This window comes from Bidens hawaiensis, unplaced genomic scaffold, assembly GCF_021521415.1.
Source record: "Bidens hawaiensis isolate Kalapana, Puna unplaced genomic scaffold, B.hawaiensis_p1.1 tig00001920_1, whole genome shotgun sequence".
Classification (NCBI taxonomy): domain Eukaryota; kingdom Viridiplantae; phylum Streptophyta; class Magnoliopsida; order Asterales; family Asteraceae; genus Bidens; species Bidens hawaiensis.
This window is the reverse complement of record NW_027491107.1, coordinates 1823335-1838395: the sequence shown is the minus strand read 5'-3', so window position 1 is coordinate 1838395 and position 15061 is coordinate 1823335. Positions and strand designations below refer to the sequence as shown.

Sequence of the window (15061 nt, the reverse complement as noted above, 5' to 3'; positions counted from 1 at the left end):
ATTGCTTCGGTTTCATTTACGCACTTTCGGTTTTATTTCAACCTTGTCTTTAACTTCAAGGTGAGTTTCTCACACCCCATTTTACCTTTTTATTACTTTTGGGGGTAGTATATATGTCCTATCAACATTACAATTTCGTTTATTCATTGTTTACAAACTACAATTCGTTACATGGACTTGTGTGTTTACTTGCTTACTTGCTCAAAGATTACTTGCTCATGGTTTCCTCAATAAGTATGATCATACCCCCCCCCCTATGCACTCAGGACCTCGATGTTATGAGTGGAATAGGGAACCCCGATCTAAGTGTGTTGGTTGTTACCAACGGAAAAGACACTTACTTGCGCTATTATCCGAGTACGTTGGTGCACAATACCAACTGGAAAAGACTTTAGTTGCTCATTTACACTTGTTCATGGAATTGTAGATTTTTATGTACTTATATCCAAACTTGTGTGAACTCACCAACTATTTATTTAGTTGATATTATTTTATATATATGCTACAAGTACCTTATTTAGAGAATGCTGTCGTGACTATGACACTAGAACTTAGGTTATATTAATAAATGAACAAGTTGTTAATTATTCTTATATTTTTCCTTGTATTTCTTGTTACAAACTTGTGTACTTATGTTTAAATTAATTAATGATATTATTGTCACTTAATAGTGTCGCATGTAATTTGAGCAAACTGTACGTCACACTCAGGCGTATTCCGCTTTAGCCTGGGTGTTACATTGGACATTCTAGAAGATGCGGTCATGATTGGTTGCCGCCCCAGCTCCTTTCCCATGGAACAAAACTTAACACTAGACAAGTGTGAAGAAGAAGCTCGTGTGGATGCTAATTAATATAAGCGACTTGTTGGGAGGTTACTTTATTTACATGCAACCCGACCCGACATCGCTTATTCCGTCAACGTTCTCAGCCAATTTGTTGGAGATCCGAGAGTAAGCCATCTCGAGGCCGCAACCGTGTTCTTCAGTATTTAAAGACAACACCGGGACAAGGAATTTTTCTTACAAAGAGTGGGGGAACAAATCTTACAGCTTATTGTGATTCTGATTGCCTTGGGTATCCTATGACAAGAAGGTCTAGAACTGGATACTTATTACTCTTAGGTGAATCTCCTATATCGGGGAAATCGAAGAAACATTTGGTCGCTTCTCGCTCGTCTGCCAAAGTACCGCACCATGGCCTCCACAGTAAGTGAAGTCCTATGGATCCGATGGTTTCTTACTGAATTAGAAATACCATGCATCAGTCCTACTAAAGTCTTCTATGACAATCAAGTCGCTAGACACATCGCTAACAACCTTTTTCATGAACGAACCAAACACGCTGAAATGGATTGTTGTTTTGTCAAAGAACGAGTCGAATATAAAGAGATTCTTCTGATGGCGATAAACACAAAGGAACAAATTGCAGACGTTTTCACAAAACCGCTAGCGACTCAAGACTCTCAAACTCTTCTTGACAAGTTGGGCATCATCAACCTCTACATGCTAACTTAAGGGGGAGTAATGGAGGATATTTATTTATTTTATTTTTTCTTATTGTTAGCGTTGTTTTATGCATTAATTACCTGTTTTCTTTTTACCCATGACTATATAAAGGGTGTCTTCTTATTGTTTGATATAGTCAATGAGAATCTCTATTATAAACAAAATTATTAATAAAGACTCGTGATATCGATGTGGTGAAAATGATAAAAGAAGAAGCTTGTTTATGGTTTAAAACCAGAGCAATTTCTTCTTTGTAATTTTATTTTACCTGTAATGCCGATGGTTGTAGCTTGAGCCTTGCTGCTCTTTGGTCTATTTGGGCCAATAGTTTGGTCGTGTTAATAATACGTAGCCGTTTAATAAAAACAATCGACTAAAAGATAAAACACATCATTTATATTTGAAATAAGCATTCATCCACATTTGTCAAATAAAAAAGAGACATCATATATGAATGCAACATCACACACCAACAATTATTAGTTTCTTACTTTTCATATATAATAAACACAAAAGATTATATATCTAGAGCCAGAAGAAACTGTTTAACTTCGAAGGATTAACTTCTACATCTTCCTCGTTCAACGATGGCGAATGTGCATGTCTCCCTTCATAAGTTGTTATCACCATTCTTGGATCCTCAGCTAATCTCTCTACTCGTTTCTTTACGCGACAACTATCTTGTGTGCAGCGATAGTAACTTCTGCATTTTATATAAACATCTAACATTGTTTATTTACAACTCAATTCAATGGAAGAATATGCAGATACAGCACCATTTTTACTAACATAAGAGTTATTCAACAAACAATCAATTTATTAATATGTTTAATTTATTTATTTAGTATTATATAAGTTTTTTTTGCTTATTTTTTTATAATTACATATATATGTAATTCGCGGTTATTACGCTGATCATGTAAATTGGTGATTACATGTGATTACGTATGCGTGCTTATAAATTAGATATGATAAATGACAAACAACCATATATAAGTTTCTACTAAAATAAGCATGCCTTGGCCAAATCCAATATTTAAAAATGACTATTTGTCATCTAGAATTCTCTTTATACATCGATAAAATAATAAACTTTACACTATATAATTTTCTAACTAAGTACAAAAAACAAAATTATAAACATAATTTACTAACATGTATTTGAATATAAGTATCGCCTTAATTCATTAAGAAAGTGGTTGAAGATATTTTATAATCTTTTCTTAAAGCCCGGCTTATTATAAAGTAAAAAAATGGCAACTTATAAGAAGCAACAGACCCAACAACATTCAAGGAAAGAAAAGTTGAAAATAAACCGAAAAACATGACCCGAAGTACAAGGTTCTGAATATGTTTCTACAATGTTCAAAGATTATGTTTAACAAGTATAATTAGGCGTGACTATAAGTAGGATGTGAAGTGATACAAACAAAATATTAATTACAACCAAAAGACTTATTATAATCGTAATGAAGTAACTATTCATCATCGTGTTAAAAGAAACTGGAAGCTTATAACGTGTATTATAACGAAGGCTAAAAGATTTGTAGTCCATTTGGCATATCTGATACTCCCTCCGTCCTATTATAAGTGTCATATTTTGAATTTTCAAGTCTTTCTTTTACAACTTTGACCGAAAATATTTTTGCTCGTGTCATATAATACTTGATGAAAATTATATCAATGTAAAATCCATTTAAAACCCAATCAATTCATATATTTTGCATCAAGTATTATATAACACAAACAAAAATATTGCCTGTCAAAGTTAAATAAGAAAGACTTGAAAAATCAAACTAGGACACTTATAATGAGACGGAGGGAGTATATGCTAAGAATGAAAAGAATATATTTAGTTGGTCCAAAAAGAAGAAGTGTTAACCCATAATTAATATTTTATTTCAAATACAACCAACATTGTTTAAGAGTACGATTGGTGCTTTGGTACTAATTCTTTCAGCAAGATCTATCATAGTCTCAAGCACGCTGCATACTGTTAGTGCAACTAAAACGGTATATGTTGAAAGTTGAGACGCTCTATGCCTAAAGTCAATACACATATGTTGTTCTAGCTAGGATTCCTTTGTTTCTTACGTATGACGCAACAACCTTAGGTTACACTCTTGCTCTCTATATAGAGATTACTTCTAAGTAGACCAAAACAATCAGTTATCATAAATTTCCATTTAACCATACCTTTGGTACTCACATTTAGTAGCACGAGAGGATATTATGGATTGAAGAAACACCACACAATACCTTGGTTACTACGAGGGCTGTGCACATTATAAATCTACAATACATGAAATCACAAGGCACTACAACAAATAATATGGAGTATATGATGCGTCGACCCTATAGCGTATATATGATATCTGGTCTTATGTCAACGGAACAACCATTATTTTCGCAACAGGGCTCCTTGTCACATAGTCAATCAAGTCATATGGCCTTTCATGCCCTATCATCTTGTTAATCTATCTTCTCTTATCTCCGGCATCAATGCAACAACAATCTTAATTACTCTAGATCATGTGGGATTAAAATACTTTGAGGCTTATCATGGACATCGCTATTTTCATGTTGGCAGTGGTAAAAGTTTGCCTATTTTACTTGTTGGAAAGTCTACTTATACAACTAGACAAAGCATATTCCATTTTCATACATTCACCATCTTCCAAAACTAAGACATCTAATTTGTTTAGTATTTCCTCAAGATAAACCATCTTGTGCTTATCTATATATCCATTTATATTTCCCATAAACAAATTGAAGAGGTAGGTCCCAGCAGAGCCCAGTTGGACCCGCAAGACTCACCTCAAACAGAGACGTCTGCGCAGTCGGACCCGCAAGACTCACCTCAAAGAGGGACGTCTGCGCGGTTGGACCCGCAAGACTCACCTTAGGGACGTCTGCACAAAGACCAACTGGATCCGCAGGACCCACCATGTTCAGAGACGCGACGTCCTTACGCGCAGTACGCAAGCTGCTCCCGCAGGAAACGCCTCCCAATGGTCGACGTACTCCGCCTGTTCCCGCAGCTACGGATACTAGCCATCAGGGAAGGCTACCCGCACAGCAAGGCTACACGCACAAGGCACTAACTCTCAAATAATTCAGTAATGTCACCTGAAGAAGGAATGAGCAAGCCGGGAACACTCCCGCCCAAAGCCGGGAACACTCCCGCCCAAATGAGCCAGTCCGTACGATACTGGAGGATCTTTTGTACTGTACCTGCCAAGGTATGGAAAAAAGATCTGACCAAAGCTGCGACAGCTCACTGACAACAGTACGACGGGCAGCACGCTCTAGTACTTAAAGTCACTATCAGCCGCTGCCTACTCACCAACCCCTGTCGGGGCACGTCCATAGCCTGCAGTTGGTGGAAAAGGAATAGTACACAGCCGGCTTGTCACTATCAGCCGCTGCCTACCCACCAACCATCAGCATGGCAAGTGCGTAGCCCACAGTTGGTAGAACAGGAATACTATTCAGCCGGCTGTACCTGCTTGGAAACCTACCTTCGGCTATAAATACTCCAACACCTTGGAACGGTATCATTATCTTATATCTCCATATATTATTTGATATCTTCTCTCTAGCTATTTCTCTTAATATACACTTTTATTCAAGAGCAATCTAGTCTGATTCTCACGCCGGAGGGTGGTCACAAGGAGGTACCCCCCCTTCTCAGTGACGAGCTCACGGTGTCTGTTTTGCAGGTCATCGGAAGAACAACCATCTTTGCCGGACCTAACCCTCGTGGGAAACATCTATTTAACCCCCAGATTATCCGTAATCTGCCGGGGTCACTTAGTGTTTCTTCACAAATCTAAGCCCACAAACTAAACTGGTCATGTTTGAGTTAACTCGATCAAACATATTGCGCGATTGACGACCTGCTTAATAAAAAAGATTATAGAACCTAATTATTTTTTATGTGCCCTGTCATATGTGTGTAATATATGTAGTCATCATCAATACTATTCTACGATGACTCGATGATCATCTTAAAGTGAAAAGCTGGTGGCCATACACCTATGGTGGTTTCTTCCATAATATAGACATACAATGTCTATTAAAGGTTTTTAAGTGAACGTTCAAATATGTAATAAACTATATTTTGGGGTATTGTTTAAGTTTAAATCTCATAAGGTTATTTTGCATTAATTTAATTATGTGTGTAATGTATATATCTTATGACAAGAGTGAAAGTGTTTACCGTTCGAAAAATAAAGAGTGAAGATGTTTATGCCTTGAGTATGTGTCTATGTGAAGAGGACGTATTAGTATGGCATATTTCTAGGTGACCACAACATAATCTACTTTTAATAATACTGCATCATCGTTCACCATGGAACTCAAATTACTTTTAAGAAAATGATCATTTTATAGCATACTAAGATATTATTGGGTCAAATGATATAGTTTATCTTGTGTCTTTTCGTAACTGTATGTTACATATATTCGTAAGAGAGATTAATTTTATTATTTTCGAAAGTTTAAAGAAAGCCAACTTCTTTGACTTACATAATGGAATTATAGTTATGAATTTTTTTTAATAATCAGTTTCTAGAAGCCATGTCTGTTCCAAGATGATTTGCAAATTACAAAATAACTTACTTTTTGCTAGTTCGATAAATCGATATTTTCCCTTAAAACATCTCTCATTTTTTTAATATCTTAAAATACTTAATAATAATCATGACAGTGATGATTAAAGGTGTTTGCGCAACTGTAAATTCTTTACTGGTACGATTTTATTTCAGTTAAAAAAATCCTTTTTAGGCTGAGGGGTGCGGAGCGCTAGTCAGGACGCGAGAGGGAGTTCGCTCGCGCCCCGGGGCGCGAGAGCCACACCACCGGGGCGCTAGAGGGGCGCGAGAGGGGCGCGAGAGCGGAAAACGAGGCTGGCGCCAGGAGGCTCGCGGGACAGGTTGAGCGTGAGGGGTGTCTTGGGATGCAAAATAGAGCCGTTGGGGTTTAAGCTGGGTGTCTTGGGAATGTTTCAGCATATATATATATATATATATATATATATATATATATATATATATATATATATATATATATATATTCGTGCAGAAAAGCTTCAATTCAACCACCGAGTGTAGGTGACGCCGATGGTGGTGGAGGTTACGGTGGTGGTGAGGAGGAGGAGAGAGAGTGAAGGTGCCATGGTTTTGACCGGATTCCGGTGGAGGTTACGGTGGTGGTGAGGAGGAGGAGAGAGAGTGAAGGTGCCATGGTTTTGACCGGATTCCGGGTTGAGAAATTCCGGTTTTGACCGGATTCCGATTGAGTTTTTGAAGACCGGATTCGTTGAGGTTTTGACCGGATTCCGATTGAGTTTTTGAGAAATTCCGGATTCGTTGGGTAATACATTTATAAAAAAAAAAAAAAAAACCGCTCGCGCCCCCTCTCGCGCCCCTCCACACCATGCCCCGGGGCGCTATCACCACTACCAATACCCATCTTATCAAGTTTCTCTCTCTGCCACACGTCACAATATTATTGGATGGCGCCCCCACTCACGCCCCCTCTCGCGCCCCCCACACCCCTCAGCCTTATAACCATTTGATGATTAATAGGGAGTACATGTTCGTTATTGCATAATTGTTTTTAAGGTTATATATATTTTAAGTGTTCGTTTGTGTTTCTCTACTTACGTGTTCCATCATCTATGTAACTATGTATTGTATAAATTTGATAAAATATATCTTTTAACATCGTTTGAAACTATTCTTAACACCTGAGTGTTTGTTCCTGAAACGGCATATCAAATGTCTATATTGAATTTGACGCTTCAAGTCAGACTCACTCACGAAGACGTACCATTAGGAAGAATTGAACTAATTTAAGAAAACCCTACTTGAGTCAGATTTTAAACTCGAAACTATAAACTTCTCAATGCTTAACTATTACTTTCATGTTATTGGACCATTACGGTAAGAGATTAAGAGTTTGAAATGTTTAAAGAAGGTCAACTTCTTTGACTTCCGTAATATAATTGTAGTTACTTATAAATTTCTTTTCTTTTTTTTTTTTATTTAGTTTCTTGAAGCCATGTTTATTCCCTTAAAACATATATATATATATATATATATATATATATATATATATATATATCTCAGATTTTATATATCTTAAAAATGTTAATCATGACAGTAATTAAAAAACGCATGCACAAATGTAAATAATCTTAATTGGTATGATTTGATGTGAGTTCAAAAATTATCTTTATTATTATAACCATTTGAATTACATAATTGTAAGCTTTACTGGTTAATAATGAGCACAAGTTTTGATTACATATAGAGCAATGAGTACTAATGCATGTTCGTCAGTTTTCATTTCCTAAAAGAAGTTAAATCCAAGTTTATTTATGGGGTTTGATATTTACCTTTATATTTTAAATAATACCAATATATATAAAAAAAATTTTAACTTTATTGATACAAAATTAACAAAAAGAAGAATATATAACATGTTTTGTTTTTTGTTTTTTTTTTGTTTGTGTTTTTTTTTAAATAGAAAACGATTGTATATATAGCTCATATTTTCTTTTCTTTAAACCAAAGCTATCTTAGCTTATTTCAATTTAAACAGTAAAAATGTATTATGAATGAAACTATTTAGAATTCAAGATCGTGAGGTATTTGTTAATAATATCAAGCGATCTGTTTATTATCTAATGCAAGAACCGTTATTTTCTAATAATAATAGATATATATTTTAGAATTCAGAAATATATAAATGACATATATTTTATATTAATAACAAAAATCACTGTAAATGGCATAATAACATGTTCTTTTTGCCAATGATTAAAAGTTATCTGTTCTTTTTTTTTTTCGGTAATAATTATGTATTCAGCTTGTCTTAATTAGATACCATATTAAGTATAAAGACAAATGATCCAGGTTGGATTGGTGGTTTCTTGGATCTGATATGTTTTATTAGGTTACTAAATATATATGTATATAGGTTTATGAATGATGGGAGTAGAACAAGTAAGCAGTACCTGGGAAGTTGTGTGTTCTTGACAACTTTTTGGCCATATTTCCTCCATCTGTAACCATCATCAAGCACATCAACATCACTCATGGTTTTGAAGCAAAACCTTGGCTCTCTTACTTTCCTTCTTGATTTAAACTTCTTCATCTTCATTCCTGAAACCCCTAGATGATGATCATCTCTATTCATCCCTAGTATCTTACTGCTTATCATTTCACTCACTTCACCCCATGCCCTAACAATAAAACCAGAAATAAAACCCATTAATGAGAATCAAAAGATACATGCAGTCATATTTTCGAAAAGATGAAAAGATGGAGGCAACTGCCAAATGGATGAAAAAACACATATATGTACCAGTAGTTAGTATTTGAAGATGGAAGAAGATGAGGGGCTTGAAACTGAGAAGAGCAATCTTGTTCTGGTTTAGAGTGTTGTGGAAGTGGGTTTGAAGGCCAAATGGATTTTAGGGTTTGAGGGCTGGAATCCAAGGGAAGGGAGATCATGTTTGCAGTAAATGGAAACAAACTTGTTTCATGATCATCTAAAAACCCTTGGTTGAGCATGGTTTAGCTTTAGAATTGCAAGAGAAAAATGCTGTTATAAGATAGAATTTAACAAATGAAAAAGGCTGTTTGTTTGATGCTTTATGAAGAAAGCATGGGTACTCACTCAGACTGACTTCTATAAAACAGTCTCATCAAAATACTTTTAAAATGTGATATATAGATTTGCAACTATTATAAAAGATAATTTCATACACATGGAAGGGATATGAGAAAACAAAACATATAAAAAAAACCCAAAAAACTGTTACTAATCAGTTAATGTTCTATAGATTTTTCTTAATTTTTTTCTATAAGCCTAGAAACATAAAAAAAATTACAGAAAATAAATTGAAAAATATACAGCTCACGAATATACAACTATGTAACTTCGTAAGACTGTTTTTTTATTTGATATTTCTAATCATGTTATTAAAAGAAAAATAAAAATATATATCAATAAATGATTGGATGTCACAAATTAAAGTATTGAAAACGTTTTTATAAAAAAAAAAGCAACAATCGACAATTGAAGAATGCTTAAGCATGTGTCATAAAAACGATTTGAGTATTCCTTTGATTCAAAACAATAAAAAATACTAACACATTACACATATGACATACATGTTAAAGAAGTGCTCACACGATGTTATGAGAAACACATACAATGTTAATCGCGTAGTATGTTAAAATTAAAGAAAAAACGATAACAATACCATACCCAATAAAAAATGTGCTTTTCTATTGTCTCACTTTTTTAACAAGACTTATTTTTAATTTACTTTATTTTTTTCTTACTTTGTGCATATGTATGTTTTATCATATGCTTTTCCACTTACGTAACACATACGTATACATTATTATTTTCCTCTCTAGTTACATATTGTGCGTAATTTGTTAATGTGTACACTAGAAAACATTTATGCGTAATATATATTTCTCAATTTCAAACATGTATGCATGTTTTTGTGTACAAAAGCATGTTCATAACCATAATTTTCTTCTATATAAATGTACATATGACAAATTAAAAAGAATAAAAAAGTTATCTGAGAATAGGTTTTTAGAAAGAGTACACTCGAAAATGAGTGGTCTACACTAGTTTTTATGGTTCTCAATTTCACAATCTACAACCATGTTACCACCTTCCCCGGCTACCCAATCGCAAGCAACCTTTCATCCTTTCCTTCGTTCCTCATTCGCCTAATGCCCGGCCATTACAATTGTCGTATTGGTTGCCTATGTCGCCACTGTCTCCCTTCTTTTCGCCTATTACAACGGCACAATCATTGGGGTGAAAACTGACAAGAAATCCCCCACCTATGTTGATTCTCTGGCTACGAACATCCACCCACACATTGTTTTTCCGAGGAATGAGATTTTGCAATTGGGATTCCGGTGATGTGTTTCCTATGTGGGGTTTGAACCATAATAATTGTAAGGTCTCGGTCTTTGTGCCTTACTTTGATGTTAGATTTACTCGTAAACACAATTCTAATTATCAGAGTGAATTAAAACTTTTCACAGAATGATTAAAAGTCAACCATATATTACATAACATTCAAATCTTGTCTCAGTCAATACTCAAACTAGTTTCAAAACAAAACATAAAATAACATAAACTCTTCTTTTCTTCAATGACATACCTTCTTCATATGTCATGTGTTCATCTCAAACCAGTTGTGTCTCATTCTATTTGTCTGTGTGCATACTAAAAGTCAGCTACGCTGAGTGAGTTTTAATTAATCAGGCAACATACATTACATACACATACTTTCATGTACGTATCCAAAAATACACATTATATACTTAACATGTTTACCTTCCTTCATACATGCACTCATACTTTTATCCTTTCATTCTTTCAAACTTTCATACTTTCATATTTTTAACTTACATTCATTATTTAGTACATACATAATGGTTCTATGTTTTAAAGAGCATTTCGTCATACTTACCTCATATATTATTGCGATCTAGTGCCCTTCATCCTCGGATATTATTAGAATTTGGTTTCCTTTTTTCATACTACACTATCGCATACCTCAGATATTATTAGGCTCCAGTGCAATTCTTTCCATACAGCCAATATACATTCACATAATCTTAACCTCTTTATAAGCATAAAATATTCACACATCATACACTTACTATCTTAGTAAGTGTATTAACCTATCACATAGAGTATGCACACAGCCCCGAACACATAACATAGAAAATGGGCTAGAAATTCACATCGATCATGTTTCTCTGGGAGTTATCTATAGCACCCCTTCTTAGTTGTGCACGGCTAACGGTGTAACAATTATAAGTATCAATTAACAGATCTTGTTTCTCTCAGAGTACCCCCTAGCAGGGTCCAAAGAGCAGAGCCCCTAGCCTGGGTTAAAAATTCATCAGAAAAATGCATCTGTAAACGAAATGAATCGAGATTTAAAACCAATTGAATTGAATTATGAAACGAATCAAATTCTAAAGCGAATAGAGTCGAATATGAAACAAATAGAGTCGAATCCTGAAATGAATCGACTCGAATTATGAAACGAATTGTAACATCCTACTTTATAATAATAAAAGAAAATTTTGTTTATTCAATAATGTGTCGTGTATCGGTTTAGATAATAAACTATGAGAGGGTGGGCTTGGACTTTAGATGATGGAATAAGAGATAGAATGAGCCTTATGTCCATGGGCTTAAGGGAGGATAAATACCCCTTAAACCCTAATCCTTTCCAATTTTTATCCATCTCTACATCATAGCCTACACCTTCAAAAACACATACAAACACTTTCCTTCATCCCGAACCAAGATCCGAAGGCGATAACCCGAGCTTGATTGTTTTAGAGCATCGTAACGAGCCAAAACAATATCAAGACTAGATCGCGTGCATAAACCGACTTGTTTAAGGTACGTTCAATAGCGAAAACTTTTCCGACTCGTTTAGAATTACTTGATCTATATACGAATGGTAAAAACGAATCAAACGTGATGAATCTTGTTGAAATACGTTAACAAATGTTGGGTCAATTAATCAAGGGTTTAGCCGTAACTATATATCAACCAAATATACCTTTTAAACCCGATGTTTCGATGATTGATGGATTGGGGTTTGTAGTTGAGATGAATCCGAGTTCAATGATACCAAAATCATGTTGTTTCATCATGATTTGAAGGGTAATTGTAGATCTGGTGATGTTAACTGTTTATTGTTCTTATAAATTTTGACTTTGAGACTAGAGTCAAAGATTTGGATAAGTCTGATGCTCATTCGTTATGCCAAACGAATCGCTGGTCATTTGTTAACGCTTTTATAACGAATGAACCTCTCATTTGCTCTACATAAGTCACGAATGATATGTTCATTCGTTACCCATTCATTCCTTAGGTTAAGACAGTGAATCAAACATTCGTTACAGAGTGCTTCCGTAACGAATGAGCACTCATTCGTCTCAAGAAAACACGAACGGCCCTAGTCATTCATTATATGCACATTCGTCTCAGACCAAGCCATACGTTATAACGAATGAAGCCATTCGTCTTAGTGAATAGCATAGCTAATGAAGTCAACTATCATATCGAATGAGATAGCTAAGGGTGTATAGCCAGAAGCCATTAGTCATAACGAATGAGGTAGCGAATGAGGCTTAACCAGAGGCCATTCGTCATAACAAATGGGTTAGTGAGTAACAATGATAATTTAAGAATCCTAATGAAAATTGTATTTAGGCAGTCAACTGTCATAGCTTAACCCAGCCAGGGGCTCTGCCCCTTGGACCCCGCTAGGGGCTGCCGCCCCAAGAACTCCGCTGCTAGGAGCGCTACCCCCGGGCCCTCGTTCGTTGAGGGTTATAATAAACTAGAAATACGATATGGGTAGTGATAGTTAATTGATACGTGTATTTGTTATACAGCTAGTCGTTCCTAGTTAAAGAAAGGAGTTACCATTAACTCTGAGAGGAACCGAGTTCAGGTGACTTTCTAGCCTCATTTCTTTTTTATGTTTTTGGGGCTGTGTGGATACTCAATGTGATTAGTTAATACACTTACCCTGAGTGGTAAGTGTATGCATGGATGATATATGTGATAAATATTATAATGTGAATATGAATCAAAGCTTGTCGATACGTGAACGATCTTCGAATATTGCACGTATCGCCAAGGGAGGTAAGTGTTAGAATATGTAATTGTGTATGAATGAATGACAAATCAGGGTATGTATGAAATTATGAATGAATGATAAAGCAGGGTATGTATGAAATTGTATGAATGTTAGTATGAAAGTATGGTAGAGAGAAGGCAGGGAACATACCCTAATAATATCTGCGAATGAAGGGAACATACCCTCGTAGTATCTGCGAATGTAATGAACAGACCCTAATAATATATGCGAATGTATGGAAGAGACCCTAATAATATATGCGAAGGTTATAGGATGAATGTATGTATATATGCATGTATGAAAGAAAGAATGAAAGTATGAAAGTGCGAAGAAAGGTAGAAAGCTAAATATGTTATATGTATCTTCGGATGCGTATATAAGTAAGTATATGGATGTATTGAATGTTACATGTATTAACTAGAACTCAATCAGCGTAGCTGACTTCTAGTATGCACGCATGTAAATAGACTAAGACAGCTGGCTTGAGGGGAGGACACATGACAGGATCTGAAGAGGTTGTCATTTGAATATTTGTCATGATGTTTTGATATTATGTTTTATGTTATGTTTTAAATGACAAGTTATGAATGTTTGTAATGAATGGTTGACCTTTATTATTATTCCGCGAAAGTTTTAATTCACTCTGATATTTAGAATTGTGTTTGAGTAAATCCAACGCCAAAGTAGAGCACCGGGATCGGGCCTTAAACGAATCGAATCGAGTTTTCTTCAAACGAATCGAATTCTCAATAATTCGATTCAAAACTGGTTTTCCATATCTTTCCATTTTAATCGTTTCCTTCCATCCCCTTGCCCGTTTTGAAGATAAAACGTGTTTTGGGCCATAAAAACTTCATCTACTCATTTTACAGGATCCGAACGTACCCGTTCTTCCCGATTCATTCCCAAAAATTTGTTTGTAATCAAGCTCACGTTTTTCTTAAACCCTACAATCCGATTCGTCAGCCTACCAAAGCGCTTGGGAAACCGATACAAAATACATGACATTTAAACTAAAACTTACCTCTTTTAATGTTCGGGTCCGAGCCTAAATGCAGATCTGGACGTGTTTTTTGTTGTTTGATGACGCTTGAACACAAAATCAGCCATCCTTTAGCTCGGATTTAGATCCGAATTTGAATGAGGGTGTTTATGTGTGTTTTTGAGTGTGTAGCGAGGCTTGGATGGTGGAAATGAGGGTTTTATGGAGGGGCTAGAGTGTTTAAACATCCCAAGCCCATGGACCTTAAGGCACGTAACCACCCCCTAATCCATTTTTATTTTTAAAGCCCACAACTCACCTTCTTAATACTTAACAAAATTTGAACAATGACACTTAACTAAATAAATAACACTCTTTTATTTATTATTTGAAAAGTAGGATGTTACAATAATGCTACCATGAGAATGAGCCGCTGATACCGCCCACGAAGGTTTCAACAACCTAGATCGACATTATGATTGTCTGATCAGTTACCCCATAACGAAGGTTGAGACAACCCCAGGTAGACTTTGAGTTGCTTAAGAACGAGAGAAAATGCACACAAACCTAGGTCGACATTCTGATTGTCAGAACAATTACCGTTAATAACAACATCCGCCTCATCACCTCCACCTAGAACCCTCACGTGAGTTGGATTTTGAGGTTTTTGTTGGTTTGTATTTAAATAGAGAAGTGGGTTACGGGGTGAACAAAAGTGGCTGGAGATGGCTTTAATTTGGTTGCCGATGGTAGTGGGTGGCGGGATATTTGTGGTTGTAGAAATGGAGGTGGTGGTGGAGATTGATAGTGGTGCTAACAAAGCCAGATGTGGGTTAGGGATTATGTAGTA

At 35.5% G+C, this 15061-nt stretch overlaps 1 protein-coding gene across 1 annotated transcript; it reads right to left on the bottom strand.

Moving 5' to 3' along the window:
* Positions 1–2017: 2017 nt before the first annotated feature.
* On the bottom strand, positions 2018–9150 carry LOC143599416 (putative WRKY transcription factor 13). Its single transcript, XM_077077379.1, has 3 exons — positions 8882–9150; positions 8532–8759; positions 2018–2210 (listed from the first exon to the last, which is right to left on the bottom strand). Exons 1-3 carry the CDS (start codon positions 9088–9090, stop codon positions 2033–2035), a joined length of 615 nt encoding a protein of 204 aa, XP_076933494.1. The 5' UTR covers positions 9091–9150; the 3' UTR covers positions 2018–2032.
* Positions 9151–15061: the final 5911 nt, after the last annotated feature.